General features: G+C 42.5%; 2 protein-coding genes across 2 annotated transcripts in view; both read right to left on the bottom strand.

Annotated features, from left to right (window-relative positions):
* Positions 1–5,742, bottom strand: part of ubash3ba (ubiquitin associated and SH3 domain containing Ba) — a 69,180-nt gene extending 63,438 nt beyond the window's left edge. Inside the window, exons 1-2 of the mRNA XM_031808070.1 lie at positions 5,679–5,742; positions 1,886–5,193 (exon numbers count right to left, since the gene is read on the bottom strand). Coding sequence (XP_031663930.1) covers positions 1,886–2,016 — 131 coding nt within the window. The 5' untranslated portion in view covers positions 2,017–5,193; positions 5,679–5,742. The remainder of the gene's footprint in view (positions 1–1,885; positions 5,194–5,678) is intronic.
* The window catches only part of LOC109872473 (junctional adhesion molecule A), a 32,236-nt gene continuing 22,094 nt past the window's right edge, over positions 5,158–15,299 (bottom strand). The window contains exons 6-10 of the mRNA XM_020463721.2: positions 8,845–8,947; positions 6,305–6,412; positions 6,006–6,018; positions 5,679–5,736; positions 5,158–5,193 (exon numbers count right to left, since the gene is read on the bottom strand). Of these exons, the coding sequence (XP_020319310.1) occupies positions 5,158–5,193; positions 5,679–5,736; positions 6,006–6,018; positions 6,305–6,412; positions 8,845–8,947 (318 nt within the window). The remainder of the gene's footprint in view (positions 5,194–5,678; positions 5,737–6,005; positions 6,019–6,304; positions 6,413–8,844; positions 8,948–15,299) is intronic.

Raw genomic sequence — 15,299 nt, 5'->3', positions numbered from 1 at the left:
ATATACCCATCAGCTAAGGGTTTGGCCGAAATCACTCATTTCAAGGGGTGTCTTCAGACACACATAATTCCAAAGCAACTAGGACAATTTCAGTTGATCAATGTATTTATAAAAGTTTTTTATTTTACATCAGCAGATGTCAAAGTGCTCATGCAGAACTCAAAACCTCAATAGAGCAAGCAATGCAGATGTAGAAAACTCCCTAGAAAGGAGGTAACCTAGGAAGAAACCTAGAGAAGGACCAGGCTCCGAGGGGTGGCCGGTCATCTTCTGGCTGTGCCCGGTGGAGGTAAGACTACATGGACATTTAAGCAAGATCGTTCAAGATATTCAAAACGCTCATAGATGACCAGCAGGGTCAGATAATAATCCAAGTGGTCATAGAGGGTGCAACAGGTCCAGGGGGGGGGGGGGGGGGGTGGAGAGAGCAAGAGGATACCTAGTCAGTTGCACAACTGAATGCATTCAACCGAAATGTGTCGTCTGCATTTAACCCAACCCGTCAAGATGTTATTGAAGGAGTTCAAGACCTGTCCAAGGTGGATGGTTGATCGTGACAACATTAGGCTATAGAGCAGGGATGGGCAGCTTTGATAGTGGTGGGGGCCAAACGATTTATATACACACACTAGATGACTCACAGGGGGTGCTGTTCTGAAGCCAACGCACCTCCATTTTTGGTACTCACCCACGATTATAAAGCAAATAGTTGGGAAGCTATAGAAATGCATTGTGATGTCTACATTCAATATATTAGACACCTTAATGCATACTTAAACATTAAAACAATATATATACTTCAAGGAAAATGAGTAATAATGTTACGGTCCCCACTTCAAAAAAAAAAAGTAAACAGTGGAATTCCATTCATTCCTATGGAGGACTGCTCCTTCTAGGGAGTGGCAATATGTCCAATCAGTGGCTTCATAGCCCCCCTTTTGCCATTACATAGCATTAGCAATCCAGAGTTCATTTACACATCATTGGTCTGCATACCCACACATGCAGAAAGAGCCAGCCCTAGCCTTTTGGGGGCCCTAGGCAGGCAAGGGCAATTACACAGCCATAATGCAAATACTCAAAAACAATTACATCCAACACAATAACCTATGCATTACTTTTTCTTTCTTAAAAAAAAAAAAATTATCAGCTTTCATAGGTTTGGTTAAAATTTGAGCCATGATTAAAATTTTCTCCAGTATATGGTAACTGTCAGAAAGTGACAATCTGCACTCTCAGTAAGTCAACTCTGACAATGGTGGTAACGGTTTGATTTGTTATCAAAAATATGAACTGTTTGTAGAGTGATTCAATTGGTTTTAGAACGGTGGCTACTGCATGTGAGAAAAATAACATGTGAAAAGTTCATTGCATTCAGTTTGGTGGGTTCCAAAGGACGGCAAGGTCCTAGAAACCTTAAATTAGTCCAAACTAGACCATGTTAACCACCTTCACAGGTTTCTTGAAAGTCAAGTTGGGGGAGTCCAAATGATGCCGATATATAGGACATAGCATTTGACCCTCTACCAGTAACAACAATGGAGTGTTTCTTTTAACACCGGTATGGAACAATATTGCTCTGCAACTTAACCTATATTAGCAGGCTTAATATAAAGCTTGGTTTGCCCAGTTTAGGCTGTGTTTAGACACGCAGCCCGAATCTGATCTTTTTGTCACTAATTGGTATTTTTTGACCAATCAGATCAGCTCTGAAAAAAGATCTGATGTTAAAACATCTGATTGGTCAATACCAATAAGTGGGAAAAAAATATCAGAATTGGCCTCCCTGTGTGACCGCAGCCTTAGTCTAAAATTAGACTGCATTAGCTAGGGAAAGTAATCTAATGAATAGCGGCAGTACACTAGCTGTAGGTCAGATACTCACGCCCTGGTCTTGGGGAATCCCATGGACAGCAGCACGTCCAGACTTGACCCATGTTTTACAGTGCCCGATCGATTCTGGCGCTGCCTCCGCGGGGTGACTTTGGTGTAAAGCTCTTCTTTAGCTGCCATCATAACTCTCACCGTTCCATTGGTATTTCAGTCCTCGGTTTCACTTACTTTCAGTAAAACCGGAAAGATGGAGGCGGCGGCAGACATTGAAAAAAAGCGGATAATTTGTGTTAAACGGAATTAGACTAGACTTGGCTACACATGAACGACAATCCCGTTTAGTGGATGGAATAAAGCGAACAGGAGGTTCTGTAGACAAATGTTCTGAACACAGAATGAACTAAGCAGCTTCCTGGTGAAACGCAGATAAAGTCATAACCATAGCTGCAGAAGGGGGGTCACTAGTCGGAAGTCACTTTTGCTCTCAACGTCGCCGAGTCGAATGCGCTGACTAGGATGTAAACCATTTTTTGCTGGAAGTTTCTTGCAATTGTTCGCTAAAAACGTTAACACATTGGTGTCCTGAAATTATTTATTCAATGTAACTATGCCTCAAATGTCTTATTTATGAATGGATTTTGAGTGAGCGTCGGGCCAGCCTGTCAAAAAGGTTGCAGCTCTCAACAGCACCGCCCCTTTTTCTTAAAGAGACAGGATTCACTTACGTCACATTTTTCTGTATGATCAAATGTATCAATTCACAGTGATTATACAGTGACTGCGCAAACAGAATAGAAGCTTACCCTCTCTCTGCACCACATGCACATCTACGGAATTAAGAGATTCCCGAATTACAAAAACTATTTAAGGATACTGGTCTGTAAATGTACAAATTGTATATCTTTAAAATGTTTGAGTCTGGAAAACAGTAAGCTACATGGGAACACATCTAATTGGCACAGGTCAGAGGGCATATTAACATTCTCTAATTAGCCCTACACCAAACAAAACATTTTATACAGTGTGCCTTAAGACTATTCTCTCTCAATCTAGGCTAAACTGATTATGGTAAAGGGTAGATAATACTCAACCGTACTGAAGGACCATGGATGATCTTAGCTAGCACCTTGTGGATACATTGTAAATAATAATAATAGCTCAAAGTCAAAGATATGGAAAATACAACCATTACAAAAATGGTCTTTCAGAGACTGTTCTTCAAATAGTATTTAATATTAGAACCATGTGTTACCTTATAAACAACAAATACATTAATCTGTCAAAATTGTAAAATGCTCAATAAAAAGATCTAGATTAAAACCTGACTAATTTTTGCGAATTAAATATCTTAAGTACGACTGCACCCATGTTCTTTGTATGATGTTGCTGTGAGCACAATATCCCAACTTTGGGATGCTAAACTTGATAACTTGCAAAGGAGAATGCACATCTCAACAAGTCTGGTTGCTAGTTTGTTACTGCGCTTGACAACTTCATGGAATTGTCATGCCAAACATATTTAAGTGTTTAATAGTGAGTGACAAAGAGCTGGCACGGCAGCACAAACCGATCTGGGACCAGCAACAAACAGTACAATGACTAATACAAACATTAGGAATGTGACCAAAATAGCATTTTACCACCTGAGAAACATTGCCAAGGTGGATCCGTTTCCATGCTTTTATTCCAAGCATGCTTGACCACTGTAATGCTCACCTGTCTGGTCTACCCAAGAAAGCCATTGGTCAACTGCAAAACATACAGAATGCTGCAGCACGGGTCCTGACCGAGACCAGATGGAGAAGCTACATTACACTGGTTTTATGGTCCATGCGTGTTTTAGAATTAATTTTAAGATTCTTCTATTGGTTTTTAAAATCCGTTCACAATTGTGCACCCAATACATGTAAGACAGGCTTTTAAAGTTATGTACCCAGTAGGTTCCTCTGGCACTGGCCTTTTAACTATCCCAATGCCTAGGACCAAGAAGCATGGAATGGCAGCCTTTAGTTACTATGCCCCCAAACTCTTGAATAGGGTGCTTTTTAGTCATTCAGTTCATTATTCTTCAGTGTTATGCTCTTGTCTGTTGTGTAGTAAATAGTTTATTTGTTATAATTTCTCCCCCTGTAAAGCACACGGTGTTGCATTCCATGTCAGAAATGTGCTGTATAAATCAAGCTCGATGTGAGTTGATCAAAACACAATGCCATTTAAAACCAACTACCGTAAACAACACATTTCACATTACAACTCACTGAACAGCATGGATATTCAAGGCACACAAGGTATGCGTATCAAACTGCAACCTATTCCCTACATAAATGCCCTAGAGCCAAAAGTAGTGCACTATATACAGAATAGGGTGCCATTTGGGATACAGAAGAGGCATGGGACAGAGGGAGCTGTGGTATTTCCAAAGCTTGTGTCAGGTTGAACAATCAAGACTTCACAAGTTGAATCCCTTATGAAGAAGGTTGTAGCTCAAAATGACACCAATCCCTATATAGTGCACTTCTTTTGACCAGGGCCCATAGAGCTCTATATTGGGCTAGCCTAGCGGTTAACAGTGTTGCGCAAGAAACCGAAAGGTTGTTGGTTCAAATCCCCTTCTACCCTTGAACAAGGCAGTTAACCCCCAACATATACTCCCCGGGCATCAATGACGTGGGTGTCGATTAAGGCAGCCCACCACACCTCTCTGATTCAGCGGGGTTGGGTTAAATGCAGAAGACATTTGTTGAATGCCTTCAGTTGTGCAACAGAGTAGGTATTCACTTTCCCCTTCCTTCTAGTGACTATATAGGGAATAGGGTGCAATTTGGAACGCAAGGCATAAAACGCATGTTCTATTGGGGTTAGAATTTTTTTTATGACCAGGGTTATGGAAATATTTTTGGGGAAAAGGAAAAGTTCTATACACACAGCCGCCACAAAATAAAGCAGACATACAGTAGGTGACTGCCGGTTATAGAAATATTAAAGTGGAAATAGTTTTTATAAACAGATGGAATTAAAAAAAGATTAAAATCAATCCACACCGAGCAGGTAAAATGGCCAGTGGTATTAGCATTTACCCCATTATCTCTCCTTCCTCCCAAAGTGTGCACTTTGCTTCACTGATTTGAAAGGAAATGGCTGGTATAAGGAAAACATGTGGAAACTCCCACTAGCCCATGCCGCTGCCAATCCAATGCTTTGAGATTTGTGGGAAGCACTGAACAAGAGCACACTTCAGGAGAAAAGGGAGATGTTATTGGGACGCAACCGCATTCATCGTTGTTGCCGTAGACTCCTGAGTATATCCTATGTTGCTTGCCCTGGCTATACCACGAAAGAAGACTTCTGTTTGAATTCCCCCTGAAACAGACAGAGAAGACTGCAATTACAAGACTACACCTTTTCACTGGAATACAAGACCAAAGGACAGCAACCATTAAGTCTTTAGAGATGGTCCTCTGCAGCTCAGTTGGTAAAGCAAGGCGCTTGCAACGCCAGGATATTGGGGACGACTCTCGGGACTACCCACACGTAAAAATGTAGGCACCTATGACTGAGTCGCCTTGGATAAAAGCATCTGCTAAATATTATATATTTCCTTGACAACCAAACCATATAATACACTACAATCGTAATAATCATCTAATTGTCAGAAATTGAATTTGAGAGCACAGAGAAAAAGCATATAGAAATGATTTTCATCACAATAATGTCTATTATCTTTTGAATAATCTTCTGCTTGCTAAAATGTTAAACATACCAGAGAAATGGAAGAAATACTATGGAAATTAATGTCTAAAAAGCACAAGACATGTTAAGACATTACAAAGAACGATGAAACTTACATCCTCTTCATCGCCATACTCCGATGTTGGCTGGTAGACCACTGAGGGTTTGGGTTGGCTGTAAGAGGAACACACCAAGTGAGCCTACAGTGATATCTATAAAGCCATCAGCCACTTTAACGTGTACTATATTGTACTTTTTACATGGTGTTCTCTTTTTATGAAATGTTACATAAAATCCTTAAATTAAAAAGCCCTCAGCAACAGGGGCTGAGGCAACCAAAGGAGGACATAGATGTAATTTGACACTAGCACTGAAAACCAATTTGCTAAGTCCTGCATTAACATGATCAGACAAAGTAATCAGTTATTAAAGAGTCCACTTACCTTGCACTCTTTTCTGTGAGGACAAAATAAATATGAGTGAGTTAAAATGTAGAGACATTTGTATGATGATTTGAATTTGAAGGTTATAACTTGCAGTTCATAATGTTTCAGTCACTGATCTGGGCCCGTATTTATTCAAATGTTTTTGAATAAGAGTTCTGATCTAGGATTAGGTCCCTTCTGTCCATGCAATCTTATTCATTATGATCGAATAGTCCAATCTGTTCCTAGATCAGCACTCCTACTTTGAGACGCTTTATGAATACAAGACCAGGAGTGGTTAGCGGGTGTGAACTCACTAGGCAGGTATCCTTTGCGGCGGGCGTACCACAGTCCAAAGCCTAGCAGGGCCAGGGCTAGGAGAGCCACGATCACCCCGGCAACAATACCTCCAGTGTTGATGTCATCTAGACAGAGAGAATGAGGAAAAATTGGGTAATTTCCACCAAAATGTTAGTTGATGCATCTTCCCGCACATTGATAAAACACTGTACTAGCAGACTAACTCAGCAAAAAAAAAAAAAAAGATAATTAGTAAAAAAAAACAAATAATTTCACAGATCATTGTAAAGGGTTTAAACACTATCCCATCCTTGTTCAAGGAACCATAAACAATTAATGAACATGCACCTGTGGAACGGTCGTTAAAACACTAACAGCTTACAGACAGTAGGCAATTAAAGGTCACAGTTATGAAAACTTACGTCACTAAAGATGCCTTTCTACCGACTCTGAAAAACACCAAAGGATAGAAGCCCAGGGTCCCTGCTCAACTGCGTGTTTGAATGTGCCTTAGGCATGCTGCAAGGAGGCATGAGGACCAGGGTAAAAAATTGCAATGTCTGTACTGTGAGACGCCTAAGACAGTGCTACAGGGAGTCAGGACGGACAGTTGATCGTCCTCGCAGTGGCAGACCACGTGTAACATCTGCACAGGATTGGTACATCCAAACATCACACCTGCGGGACAGGTACAGGATGGCAACAACAACTGCCCGAGTTACACCAGGAACGCACAATCCCTCCATCAGTGCTCAGACTGTCCGCAAAAGCCTGAGAGAGGCTGGACTGAGGGCTTGTAGGCCTGTTGTAAGGCAGGTCCTCAGACATCACCGGCAACGTCGCCACCTATGGGCACAAACCCACAGTCGCTGGACCAGACAGGACTGGCAAAAAGTGCTCTTCACTGACGAGTCGCGGTTTTGTCTCACCAGGGGTGATGGTCAGAGTCGTGTTTATCATCAAAGGAATGAGCTTACGCAGAGGCCTGTACTCTGGAGCGTCCGTCATGGTCTGGGGCAGTGTGTCACAGCATCATCGGACTGAGCTTGTTGTTAATCTCAACACTGTGCATTACAGTGAAGACATCTTCCTCCCTCATGTGCTACCCTACCTGCAGGCTCATCCTGACATGACCCTCCAGCATGACAATGCTCAGTCCCATTGAGCACATCTGGGACCGGTTGGATCAGAGGGTGAGGGCTAGGGACATTCCCTCCCAGAAATGTCCGGGAACTTGCAGGTGCCTTGGTGAAAGACTGGAGTAACATCTCACAGCAAGAACTGGCAAATCTGGTACAGTCCATGAGGAGGAGATGCACTGCAGTACTTAATGCAGCTTGTGGCCACACCAGATAATGACTTGATTTTTACCTCCTTTGTTCAGGGACACATTCAATTTCTGTTAGTCACATGTCTGTGGAACTTGTTCAGTTCATACAAATATTTACACATGTTAAGTTTGCTGAAAATAAAACTCTGAGGATATTTCTTTTTATGAAATGTATCTTTTCTAAACCTTTGAGTGCAAAGTTCATTATTCATTTCTAATAGTTTAAATTATTTTCTTCTCAGTTGTATTTGCTCATTTCACTTGCCTTGGAAAATGTAAACATACGTTTCCTTTGAATTGAAAGAGGGAGAGACAGATAGAGAAATTAGATACTCTCCCATTTTGACTTTGTGAGCCAGGGTAATGTGAAACAGCCTAGCATCCTTGTCATCGAGTGGAAAAAGAAAGTGAATGCACAATGGCATAAAGACCAAAGCAAGTAATGCTAATATTCGGGGGGTGCGTGTTACACACACGTAATGGAAATAAATAGTTTTTGCATATCCCAACTCTGAGACAACTGCAGGAAGTGGGGTCACGGCCATGGTCACCTGCCCCTGGAGGAATTAGGGTTAAGTGCCTTTGCTTTGACGCCGGTATTCGAACCACCAACCTTTCGGTTACTCGCCCAACGCTCTAACCTATCTGCTGCCCACATCTAGGTCTGGTTATTGTAAAAGCACTTGTGCGGATGTAAAAACTTTGATTCCAGGGGTTGTTAGGAAACATATCCACCAACCAAACCAGCATAACAATATTTTAAGAGTACATCATGTGAATCGGCTGCAACAGGATTATCTAGATTTACCGGTGTATGGTATGACCTACATTTGAATGAAGGAAACACTTTCCTAGATCGCTTTCACATTTTTGTATTAGGCCAGTAAGCTACTATCAAAACCAAACAAGAGTGATTCACATTAGGGATGGGGGTTGGAAATAATTTCTATATTCGAATAGTATCATGATTTATTTTTTGATATACAGTACCAGTCAAAAGTGAAACTATTCCTTCCAGGGTTTCTTCATTTTGACTACATTGTAAAATAATAGTGAAGACCTCACAACTATGAAATTTAACACATGGAATCATGTAACCAAAAGAAGTGTTAAACAAATCTAAATATATTTTGTATTTGAGATTCTTCAAAATAGCCACCCTTTGCTTTGATGACAGCTTTGCACTCATTGGCATTCTCCGATCCATAGAAAACGAAGAGCACTTACGGACTTCCATTCTGACAGCTTCACAGCGTTTCGCAGGGCCGGCATCATTCACAGCCTCACAGCTGTAGTCTCCTGTATCCATCTTAGAAGCCAAAGGAAACTCCTGCGGGGATAGAAAGAGACATTTACAAGCACTGATATTAAATAAAAAGGGTGGATACCACACAGTACTGTTGTGTTAGCCTGGTCCCAGATGCATTTGTGTTATACAGCCAACAGTCAGCCTGTTTGGCATTCCAATAATCATAGGAGTTTACTATTCAGCACACGTGTTATTAGCCGTAGCCTATTTAGCTAGCGCAAACCAGCTAAACTGCCACGATGGATATCAGAAATTGGCTTTGATAAAGTAGCCAAACAAAGCCAAAGTAGCAGGGGACACCTGGCTACTGTGTCAGGAGATGTTAAAAGTTGACAGCGCTGGAGTTCCTTGGGCACTGAATGCAAGTGTTCATAAAAAACACAGTAAGACGCGAGGCTACAGGGCTGCTGAAGGCAGTGACAGTTTACAGCCTCCTCAGTCTTCGTGATCCTTCAAACAAATTACTCCAGGCAAAAGCAACAGATCTTTACACTGAAGTAAGTGGTCCGCAGTGCATCGAGAAGTTGGTGTGACAGCAACTTCGAAACCATTTGGTAACAGTTCAGGTGCTCTAACGCACCACCAGCTCCAAGCAAATGACAATGTTATGCAAGCACAACTCCAGCAATACGTGGTAGACAGTACAGTAGGCCAGCAGGACAGAGGAGAAAAGACTGCATCGTTCTGACATTTCACCAAGAACAGAGAAGGCAATAGCCAACTGTGTGCCCTTGACTTTATAGAAGGTGAAACCACTGCTGGATCTAAGCAAAACCCGATTTGGTGGAAGCGGAGCTGTCGCTCGCCAGGTTTTGCGAACTGAAATCGCCCGCTAAGGCTCCAATGTGCTAAATCACAACGTGTCGCTGAACTCATGAACACCATCATTATCCATGTTTGAAGCATGCTGCATCTCACTGTAGTAGTCTGTTTTGAATCTCCAGTCACCTTTTGTTTACTGTAACTAGCCTGTATCAATCTGATATTTTGTTTACTAGGCCTACTTGGTATCGCTGCTTTGTTCGGTTCACATTAGAATACTGACAACTGCTAAGTTAAACTGCTATTCATTACTTTTGTTTTCATGCATGAATAACTAGGTTGCTACTTTCCAATGCAAGAACCCCCCCCCCCCCAAAAAAAAAAATGTGTGCCCCCTCACTGATTTCCACTGCCCCCTTAGTCCCTTTATCCCAGCGGCGGGTCTAGAAACGCCTGCGGTGGGGAGGGCACCAGGCCTGGGATAATCGTCAGCTGTGTCATGGCTACAAGTGATGGGCACACTTAAGGGATGAATGGTCTCTAGACAGAATTGGCTATTGCTGCTGTCAGATTGCAATTATTGACCAGATTATTACTTCCAAGAGGGTCTTCAATACAATAGCTAGAATGCAGTTACTTTTAAAACGTGATCTATTGGTTTTCAATTTCATTAAGCAGTTAGTTTTTAACCAGGCAAAGCGGGAAAAAAAAGTAGGCTGGTGACTATTGGTTACAAGCAAGCAAGTTGCCTGCGCGATGTGTTGCCTACGATCAGAGGCAGACCCGGAGCAGAGCCTGCACACTCAGCACTTTCTTCGCCACAGCTGCGTGTGCCAGTGTCCTTACTGCTAGCTAGAGAACAGAACCCTTGCTCCTCTGCGCACACAGTGTTGTTAATATTCTGCATATACAGTAGTAGCCTGTCCAGTCCAAATACAAGCACACAGGAAGGCGAGTGAGTCACCAATGGTCAAGAAGGCGAGTCTGAGGTCAGAGTCACAAGTCATGAAAATCATGACTGAATATAACACTGGACTAATTCCTTTAACCTTTTTGGGATAGGGGGCAGCATTTTCACTTTTGGATGAATAGCGTGCCCAGAGTGAACTGCCTCTTACTCAGTCCCAGATGCTAATATATGCATATTAGTAGTATTGGATAGAAAACGCTGAAGTATCGAAAACTGTTTGAATGATGTCTGTGTATAACAGAACTCATATGGCAAGAAAACACCTGAGAACAATCCAACCAGGAAGTGGGAAATCTGAGATTTGTAGTTTTACAAAACTTGACCTACCGAAAACACATTGAGATATGGATGAGGTTGCACTTCCTAGGGCTTCCACTAGATGGCAACCGTCACTGACTCACCTGAGTCAGTGGTCTGGCCGAGAGCCTTGGTCTCATGACGCACGGTCTCAGAGTTACCTCTCAGTGCCTTTCTTTTATTTTACCAGGTAGGCAAGTTGAGAACAAGTTCTCATTTACAATTGCGACCTAGCCAAGATAGAGCAAAGCAGTTCGACACATACAGAGTTACACATGGAGTAAAACAGTCAATAATACAGTAGAAAAATAAGTCTATATACAATGGTGAGCAAATGAGGTGAAATAAGGGAGGTAAACACAAAAAAAAGACCATGGTGGCAAAGTAAATACAATATAGCAACTGGAATGGTATATTTGCAGTGGAAGAATGTGCAAAGTAGAAATAAAAATAATGTGGTGCAAAGGAGCAAAATAAATAAATACAGTAGGGAAAGAGGTAGTTTGGGCTAAATTATAGATGGGCTATGTACAGGTGCAATAATCTGTGCGCTGCTCTGACAGCTGGTGCTTAAAGTTAGTGAGGGAGATACAAAAATCTCTGAAACTGGAAATGGGTAGTTCGTTCCAGTAATTGGCAGCAGAGAACTGGAAGGAGAGGTAGCCAAAGAAAGAATTGGTTTTGAGGGTGACCAGAGAGATATACCTGCTGGAGCGTGTGCTACAGGTGGGTGATGCTATGGTGACCAGCGAGCTGAGATAAGGGGGAACTTTACCTAGCAGGGTCTTGTAGATGACCTGGAGCCAGTGGGTTTGGCGACGAGTATGAAGCGAGGTCCAGCCAACGAGAGCGAACAGGTCGCAGTGGTGGGTAGTATATGGGGCTTTGGTGACAAAACGGATGGCACTGTGATAGACAGCCTCCAATACCTTACTCAACAAATTGGATGCAATTTTGTAAATGACATTGCCAAAGTCAAGGATTGGTAGGATGGTCAGTTTTACAAGGGTATGTTTAGCAGCATGAGTGAAGGATGCTTTGTTTCGAAATAGGAAGCCAATTCTAGATTTAACTTTGGATTGGAGATGGTTGATGTGGATCTGGAAGGAGAGTAACCAGACACCTAGGTATTTGTAGTTGTCCACGTATTCAAAGTCAGAGGCATCCAGAGTAGTGATGTTGGACAGGCGGGCAGGTGCAGGCAGCAATCGGTTGAAGAGCATGCATTTAGTTTTACTTGTATTTAAGAGGAATTGGAGGCCACGGAAGGAGAGTTGTATGGCATTGAAGCTTGCCTGGCGGGTTGTTAACACAGTGTCCAAAGAAGGGCCAGAAGTATACAGAATAGTGTCGTCCACGTAGAGGTGGATCAGAGATTCACCAGCAGCAAGAGCGACATCATTGACGTATACAGAGGAGAGTCGGTCCAAGAATTTAACCCTGTGGCACTCCCATAGAGACTGCCAGAGGTCCGAACAGACCCTCCGGATTTGACACACTGAACTCTGTCAGAGAAGTAGTTGGTGAACCAGGCAAGGCAATCATTTGAGAAACCAAGGCTTTCGAGTCTGCCGATGAGGATGTGGTGATTTACAAGAGTCGAAAGCCTTGGCCAGATCAATGGATACGGCTGCACAGTAATGTTTATCGATGGCGGTTAAGATATTGTTTAGGACCTTGAGCGTGGCTGAGGTGCACCCATGACCAGCTCTGAAACCAGATTGCATAGCAGAGAGAGTATGGTGAGATTCAAAATGGTCAGTAATCTGTTGACTTGGCTTTCGAAGACCTTAGAAAGGCAGGGTAGGATAGATATAAGTCTGTAGCAGCTTGGGTCAAGAGTGTCCCCCCCCTTTGAAGAGGGGGATGACCGCAGCTGCTTTCCAATCTGGGAATCTCAGACGGCACGAAAGAGATTGAACAGGCTAGTAATAGGAGTGTCAACCATTTCAGCAGATAATTTTAGAAAGAAAGGGTCCAGATTGTCTAGCCCGGCTGATTTGTAGGGGTCCAGATTTTGCAGCTCTTTCAGAACATCGTCTGACTGGATTTGGGAGAAGTAGAAATGGGGAAGGCTTGGGCGAGTTGCTGTGGGGGGTGCAGTGCTGTTGACCGGGGTAGGGGTAGCCAGGTGGAAAGCATGGCCAGCCGTAGAAAAATGCTTGTTGAAATTCTCAATTATAGTGGATTTATCAGTGGTGACAGTGTTTCCTATCTTCAGTGCAGTGGGCAGCTGGGAGGTGTTCTTATTCTCCATGGACTTTACAGTGTCCCAGAACTTTTTTGAGTTAGTGTTGCAGGATGCCAATTTCTGCTTGAAAAAAACTGAAGACAAAGGAATTCTCCGGTTGGAACTTTGATGTTATGTTAAAAACATCCTAACGATTGATATCATACATCGTTTGACATGTTTCTAAAGGACTGTAACGGAAATTTATGAGTTAGTCTGGACAGGATGAAAATCAATATATAAAAAATATTTAAATAAATAAAGAGATCTTTGTCCATCTCATGAAGATGGATTACTGGTGGCTATTTGGACATAAATGATGGAACAAAATCAGTCACTTATTGTTGAAACTGGGATTCCTGGGAGTGCATTCTGATGAAGATCAAAGGTAAGTGAATATTTATGGTGTAGTTTCTAACTTTGTTGATTCCAAAATGGCAGATATTCCTCTGGCTGTTTGGGCTCTGAGCACCGTACTCAAATTATGCTTTTTCCGTAAAGTTTTGAAATCTGACACAGCGGTTGCATTAAGGAGAAGTTTCTTTAAATCTGTGAATAACAGTTGTATCTTTTATCAATGTTTATTATGAGTATGTCTTACTGCCAATTATGTAAAAATAGGCCTACATAAAGCCAACAAATAAAACATTGCAGAAAATATCCTGATAAAATAAATATATTTTTAATCACATTGGCTGCACATGTCCTGCCTGCAACAAATATGAAACATTGTATCAACTATTAACTTGGGTCTGGCTCAAAGCTTGTGCTAGCAAACTTGCAACATTTTATAAAATATTCTGGGCATCATGTGCTAGTGAGTTTGGAACAGACAGCTTTAGGCCAGTTGCTCGACTTAACAAGCACCTCAAGTTTACTGCTTGAACTCCTTTTCTAGAATATTAGCTCGAATGTATTGTGGAGCTCCCAAAATGATTACAGGAACCTATTATTTCAGTCCAAGTAGAGCACTGATAAGTAATCAGGCAGGCATATTTTATGACATTTCCACTGGACCAGAGAATGGAAATTTGTTACAGTAGTTATTGAAAGGGAGAAAGCTGGAAAGATTTTTCAAATACATTGAGGAACTATTGTAATTCTCAATGGATATAAAAACGGAGACCTTGTTTGCTTACTGTTTGAGGTGAAGGAACACATTACTTTGAGAAGCTCCACAGGTGGTGGTGCGTTAAGCCAATCAGAAATAATCTGATCCCAAAATGGGCACATTTATGAGTCTATATTTGCGCACAGGCATGGTAGCCTATGGCCTAGTGCACAAGTAAAGAAATACAGTACGCTTTTAGTTGATGTTATAGGCTACTTAGCTAAATTGCCATAAACAATTAATGAACATGCACCTGTGGAATGGTCGTTAAAACACGATAGTCACAATTATGAAAACGTAGAACACTAGAGGCCTTTCTACTGACTCTGAAAAACACCAAAAGAAAGATGCCCAGGGTCCCTGCTCATCTGCGTGGAAGTGCGTTAGGAATGCTGCAAGGAGGTATGAGGACTGCAGATGTGGCCAGGACAATAAATTGCAATGTCTGTACCGTGAGACGCCTAAGAGAGGACAGACAGCTGATCGTCCTCGCAGTGGCAGACCACGTGTAACACCTGCACAGGATCGGTACATCCAAACATCACACCTGCGGGACAGGTACAGGATGCCCGAGTTACACCAGGAACACACATTCCCTGCCTCAGTGCTCAGACTGTCCACAATAGGCTGAGAGGCTGGACTGAGGGCTGTTGTAAGGCAGGTCCTCACCAGACGTCACCGGCAACAGCGTCACCTATGGGCACGTTTATCGTCGAAGGAATGAGCGTTACACCGAGGCCTGTACTCTGGAGTGGGATCGACTTGGAGGGTCCGTCATGATTTGGGGCAGTGTCTCACAGCATCATTGGACTGAGCCTGTCATTGCAGGCAATCTCAACGCTGTGCATTACAGGGAAGACATCCTCCTCCCTCATGTGGTACCCTTCCTGCAGGCTCATCCTGACATGACCCTCCAGCATGACAATGCCACCAGCCATACTGCTCGTTCTGTGCGTGATTTCCTACAAGACAGGAATGTCAGTGTTCTGCCATGGCCAGCGAA

The sequence above is a fragment of the Oncorhynchus kisutch genome, linkage group LG28, assembly GCF_002021735.2.
Source record: "Oncorhynchus kisutch isolate 150728-3 linkage group LG28, Okis_V2, whole genome shotgun sequence".
Taxonomy (NCBI): Eukaryota; Metazoa; Chordata; class Actinopteri; order Salmoniformes; family Salmonidae; genus Oncorhynchus; species Oncorhynchus kisutch.
This window is presented reverse-complemented; position numbering and strand designations above follow the sequence as displayed.